Raw genomic sequence first — 6,686 nt, forward strand, 5'->3', positions numbered from 1 at the left:
GAAAAACCGTCATCAAACTCTGACCTCTTCAGCAGTATTGGTTACACACGTGACTTACCTGACTGGACTGCAAGATCCACACCAAAGCTCTGGAGCACAAGAATTGCATCTGTTCTTCCATTTTATGCAGATCCAAGCACAGTTTTAACAAAAACTGAAACCCTTCTGTAATAGCAGTCATGCTGCTTAAATTTGGTATTGACTTTGTAATACCTGAGAAATCATTACTTGTATCTGCTTTTAAAGGCCAAACTACTGAAGCAAAGGTTATTTGATGTGTAAATTCACCATATACCGCTCTAAGAAACAGAAGTAGCATTTTAAAATGAGAAAGCTGAAAAGATTATGCAACATTGGAATTCAGAGTTATGAATCAATTACAATAACACTTAAGTCATAGCTTAAAGAGTCTATTAGCATTTTTTCTAGCCACTAAAAGCTCTGTTTTGTGACTTACATGTAAAATTACAGCAGACTCATAGTGCAACACCTCTGTCTGAAAGGGATCTGAGAATATCAGAAAGCTGATTTTTCTTCAAAACTTAATTTGCGCCACTACTTGCCTGGGAGTTTGATATTGCTTTGACAGCATTCAAGTCAGATCCTGAGCAAAAGGTGTTTCCTGCACCATAGATGATAAGGCCTTTGCCATCCTTCCAGTTTTCCAATTCAGTTACCCTCTCCTGGAGTTGCAGCATCATAGTACCTGTCACAAGAGCAGAGAAACAAAATTTTTAACACAAATTTATTACCACTCCTATGCTTTACGTTGTATTTTTCACCACAAAAACCAAGCTATCATTAAGTGATGGGGTTAAAAACACAAGAGAGGGAACCACTTTAAATTCCACACACAAGCACTGAAATATGTTTTTTCCTCAAAGATGCACTTCCTGAAGTTCCAAAGGATATTCTGCAATTTGAGTTATACTCACAAAAATACTCCCAACAAACAAAAAAACCCCGCCCCTTCTTTGTAGCAGTTAATCAAGAACACTTTGAATTCCACTCCTCTGCTCCAAATAAGAATCTTCTTGCAAGCTTTCCCAATTTGGGGCCATCTGACAATTTCAGCAGTTCACCTTCTATTCCCTCATCCCAGTCACGAATGAAAATACTGAGCAGAACTAGGGCTAGATGAGATTTCTGTGGGTCTTCACATGAAATGTTTTCCCAGCCTGACAGTATACTCAACATCTTTTCTGCAAATGCTGCTGTTTAAATAGGTGTGCATCAACCCTGTGGATTTCAATTTTTGCATATTTGCCAAGCTTTCTTACAGTAAAGGTATTTGTACTGGCACCCAAACTTTGCCAGAGTCAAGACTCAGCACAACCACTGTTTGTCATGCTTTTAATATTCAAAGCAATGAGGTACTAAAGACTTTTTCCACAAAGTATCACAAGCCAAAAATCTAGTTAACTGAAAAATGGAGTTCACAAAAAGGAACTGTACGAGCCAGTTACATGCAACAGCAGGGGAAGAGACACGCCGGCCAGAGCCTGTCCCATCCTCCTGGGAGAGGATTCCTTCCATCACTGACAATACTGAACTATTATTTTACCAACAGATATAGTCCACGATGTTTGATATAATGATGAGGACACAGTACCAAAGCAAATCTTCGTTCTGTCAGTATTTCATACCAGTAAGTTTGCGCTCTTCACTGAACTAAATCTACTTGGAATAATATTTGTTTGCATCTTAATTACAATCTCAGAATAAATGTTTTAAAGTCAATTCTAGAAAATAAAATTATCACCATTATTATCTAATTTCTGCAGGCTGGCTTCCTTCTCTTTTAAATTCTATTCAACTTCAGTTCAGCAAGAGGCTGGGCTGCTGAAATTGGTTCCACCAGACTTAAACTGACATTATTAGCATTTGTTGCCAAAGAGACCATTTCAAACAGGTGGCTACCAGATCCCAATTAAGAAGAGAAAAAAGGCATAACAACCTCCACATTGCCCATTAGCAATTTGCCAACAATTTTGTTCTGCTTTTGGTTCCACGAGTTGCTCAAGCTTAGAATAAACATAATTTCTTTGAGATAAAAAGCTGCTGTGTAAAGTAAATGCCTGGCAAATAGATCTTCTCTCAACAGTTTAATGATGTTTTGCAGTTTTCTAAAGGAAGCGTGCATGTGTATATATATATCCACAGCTGCCACTATCCAGAAGCTCTGAGATACAGAATCAACAGAATTTATTTAAGGGTGGCATCTACAGGCTCTGGCTGATGAAGTCAACCAGGTCCTGCTGGGGCAATTTAGGGGTTATGCATCCCATCCCTTTTCGTATTTCAGAAGGGTATTACTCGATACTCAACAAAAGGAAAAGGATCAAGTGCTTGCTAGTCCCTCAGCAACTACAATTTACAGACAGTCATGTTAAAATACAATGAAAAGCAGTATAAATTAATATGCCATACAATCTACCACAGCAGCCAAGGGTCCAGCATGATTTTCCTTCTGATTTCCCTCTTGTAACAACAACAGTCTCTGGCAGGGGTGCACAGTAGAGAGAAGCCGTAATAGCTTGAACTGCCATAGTAAGATTTTTCCAGAGCAAATTTTTGTGACTATTACCTAGCAAAATGGAGTACTGCTTTCCACAGGGCTCCACACACTACCGTAAAACACAACTGCCTGATCACATGGCTCATTTGCTGCATGCTAATTAGGGTCTGCAACAAAGACAGAACTATTCATTTTCTCACAGGTTTTTGTAGCTCCTCTTTGCTACTAAAGCATCTAATTAACATAAACTAATGATTTGTTTTCACAGCAGTCCTATAAGGAGAGACTATATTATTTTACAGAACAGTAACTGAGCCAGAGAAAAAATATCTGGTAATTTTGGGTGCTCAACTTGAGATGTATGATATGATTTCATTACATTAACATTATATAGCACTTCCTATAGGCAAGGCACAGATACCAGTGGCCTAAATAGCAGCTGTTCAGCACTTCAGCAAATCAGTTCTGAGCCCTTTCTCCCAGACACCTAGAAATCAGAGAAAATAGTTATAAGATTCTATGAAAGCTTAGTTAAAACAATTTGACTTGTATTACATCTGATCTCCATAGCAGACTGCGTTTTACCTGTCCTTTGTCCATTTGCTATTACATCTTATTTTTCATTCCTCTTTCAACTTCCACAACAAATAAGCTAAGAGCACACAGTCTACAAGCTGTACCTTGCACAGCTCTATTTTGAGTAAAAAAATAAACCCAAAACCAATCTGTAGAAAAAAAAGGAAACAACAATGTAATTATGATGGTATAATAATATGCATGCTGACAGAGAGGCTTTCAGAAGGATAATCTCCATGCTAACGTCTTTTAGCCTCAACTTCTCAAGTTAGGTAATGATTTTATACATGAGCTTTTAAAGAGAAACAAAAGAGAAATTGTAGAGATGTCTAGGTGCATTACCACTAATTCTGTTGTTCTGTTACGTTCTTTTCCTTTCAGCTAACAATCATTAGTGGAAGGAGTAGATTGACATTCTCCATGTAAACAGCTCTATGCTTTTCTAGTAGGTTGCAAACTTATTTGCTGACAGCAAAGGAACAGTAAGAACCAGGCAGGAAAATAGAACAGCAAAAGAGAAATTAACCAGACAACAAATGTATCCACTTCAAAATATTAAGAGATAAAAGCATTCTTACAGGAAAGGCTTACGAACAGTTCCAGCTCAGGCAGATGCAGACCCTGAACCTGTGCCACTTACATATGAAGAGAACCACATAAACTGGAATATTCTAGACAGTTAAGGAGATACAGCAAATAAAGAAATAATAAATAAATATCTTGGAGATCAAAAGGCTCTTACAGTACAAGATTAATCAAACAGGGCACTTGGTTTTGATAGCTAAGTATTGTCCAGTGTAAAACCATATTAAGAAGATTCCTGATATGCAACAGCTGAGAATACACAGCTCATTTGATTTTTCACTAACCAGTCACTGGTATTTAAGATATAAGGCAAATGAAGAAGAAACAGAGGCCAGTTCAGGTGACGAAAAGACCAAACTACAGAATTTTATATTACAGGGAAGGCTTTAGGACCACAACACAAAAGTAGCATCTTCCCACTCCCATGAAAATAACCTATACGTTTCCAAAGCAGTAGAGTCAAAGTAAAAGGAGATGCAAAAAAGAGCACAGTAGCAGAATTGGGCTGACTGGGAAGAGAGAAAAAAAAAAAAAAGAAAGAAAGAAAAAGGAAAAAAAAAGGCAGAGGGAAAGGCACATTCTGCCACACAGTCCCTGTGTCAGTGAGAATTTCTTATTTTCTCATGTCATTTATGGCAAAGCTACCATGCTGAACAATGGACATTCAAAGCACATCTGACTAAAACATTTTTCTTTTAAACAAGGAATGGTAAGGCACAGGTTTTCATTTTGCTTAGGCAAAATGCTAAAAGGGGTAACTGAAGAAGGAAAAAGAAAACCAGCAACCCCATCAACTAATTAATACCTGTAAAGGCGTTCATTAGTTTTGGGTTATTCAAAGTAAGAATCCCAATGCCATTGTCTTCTTTGGAGAGGTTGATGGATCCACCACCAAACTGCTGAAGTTTCTTCTTTATCAATTCTTCCTCATAACCATGAGCACCCATATACAGTGATGCTCTTCTCTGTTGTAGTACCCTTTCCTTTGTCGTCTGAAGTAAGTTCTTCCATAGAGAAGCTGCCATTTCTAGAAAGAAACAGAGGAGAAATAAAAAAAAAAGAGAGTAAATTTTCCTTTGAGACCCACCTCAGTCCTTTGACAGAGGGAAGCAGGACAGCAGAAACTAATACAAAGGTGATGAAATTACAGAAGCCTACAGAAATCACTGCAGACAGTATTTGCAAAATTCTTAGTTTGAATCTACTCCCACAAAGTTAATAGAAGGAATATTATGAAGTTATTTTTGTAGCTAAGCCAGAAATTAGCATCTTTTAAAATATTTTCTTCTAAAAGTTACTCAAAAGTATTTGGGTGCAGAACATCCAGGAGGCTTCAAGAACTGTAGTAAGATGGTTACATACGTCATTAGACCAGCTTACTCTGTACTTATCTTCTAAGCCCTCCCCCCTCCACCAAAAAGAGCCTACACACCTGTTGGAGGATAAATCCTATCAAAACCCCTACTTTTCAGGATCTGAATGTTTTTCTGTAAACAACTATTATACCCCAAGATCTTTCTGAGAGAAATACTTGAGGAACATAAAAATTTAGAACCAAAGACCATTCCTATATTGAGGTCCATTCTCTGCCTAATTCCATTAACACATTTATCACACTCCATTTTAATGCTAGTTAGCCTCTGGTACCTATATGCTTTCCCCAGTCATTCCACTAGCTCTCGTTCCACTTTAAATGGATCTCACTTGGATATAGAACATCAGAACATTCACCCCAAAGGAGGAAAACTGTACAACAGTTATCATATATAGAGCATTGCATTTGCTTTTTATACAGCTATGTAATATTGTTACTCTATTTCTGTGTATCAGTACACCCATGGCTTATTGCTTCACTATTTCTTCTCTGCAATGTATGTGTGTATACCAGGAAATAACAAGGAAGTAATTATCAAATATTATTCTTGAGCTGCAGCTCTGTTTTATTTACTTGGAAAAGGGTTTACTAGAGAAAGTGGCTGACAAGTGATTTGAAAGAAATAGCGTGAAGCCTTAACCAGAGACTCCAGATCTGAAAAAGTCACCTTAGAAGCCATTCAGAGTGGGAAGTAAAAGAACCACCACAGGACACAGAAAAGGCTTGCAATAGTAAAACCTTGCAATTTGCTAGACTAGCCCTAGCTTTGCCCCAACCCCATTTTTAATGGATGCAGCTGTACAGAAGACATAGTGGGTGCTTATTTTTTTGGAGAACTGGGAAAAAGACCATCTTTGTTTCTTAATCTTATTTGGCAGAAATGAGGGTCTCCCAAAATTCACAAGAATCTCCTGAAAAGGTTTTCTGAAGTGAACCCAGGACACAAATACATTCATTGAAACAGAATTTGGTGGCAGCTATATTTAATGCTGTGTTCAGGGCATCTTAGTTTACAGACTGAAAATTTTAAAACATTTATTATATATACACTAGCAAGCAAATACTCACTAAAATAACCCCACACATAATTAATCTGTAATGAAAGAAGTGAACAATCCTGTCAGGTGCACACTTATCTTGTTTGTAGCTGCACCATCCCACACTAAAGTGGAAAATGCTTCTGTTGTGGCAGGTATAACCCTCATCGAAATGGAGGAGTTTCCACATGACAGGATGGGGAGGAGTGTGCATTGTACCAATTTCAAAGAGAGGTGCCTATGCCAGTAGATTTGTATCTGTCCTACCCACATCACATTCACCAATACAGCACCATCTCACAAGTTCAACATAAAGAAACTAGTAAGGTCTATATGACTCTATGCATTATAAGGTCATATACACCGACATAGATAAAGGGATCACTTTTTAACATCTGGTGAGATACTTTGAAGAGTCTTCTGAGTTCCTTGCTGAATTCAAGGTTTTATTCTGTCATGATCAACTACTTTTCTACCCTCAAGTATAAACTAATAAAACTAATTAAAATTTAATCAGTTTAAAAACTGATTGAATACCAGATTCACTACTTCATAAATAGTATCATCCAACTGCGGCTACACCCCAACACTCTCT

At 37.6% G+C, this 6,686-nt stretch overlaps 1 protein-coding gene across 1 annotated transcript; it reads right to left on the minus strand.

Moving 5' to 3' along the window:
- Positions 1-563: 563 nt before the first annotated feature.
- LOC104547267 (ethylmalonyl-CoA decarboxylase-like) lies at positions 564-4,717 on the minus strand (the record flags this gene model as incomplete). Its single annotated transcript, XM_010192882.1, has 2 exons — positions 4,485-4,717; positions 564-706 (listed from the first exon to the last, which is right to left on the minus strand). Coding segments are annotated over exons 1-2 (363 nt in total), but the record flags the coding sequence as incomplete, so codon positions are not given.
- Positions 4,718-6,686: the final 1,969 nt, after the last annotated feature.

Source organism: Mesitornis unicolor, unplaced genomic scaffold (genome assembly GCF_000695765.1).
Source record: "Mesitornis unicolor isolate BGI_N332 unplaced genomic scaffold, ASM69576v1 scaffold16859, whole genome shotgun sequence".
Taxonomy (NCBI): domain Eukaryota; kingdom Metazoa; phylum Chordata; class Aves; order Mesitornithiformes; family Mesitornithidae; genus Mesitornis; species Mesitornis unicolor.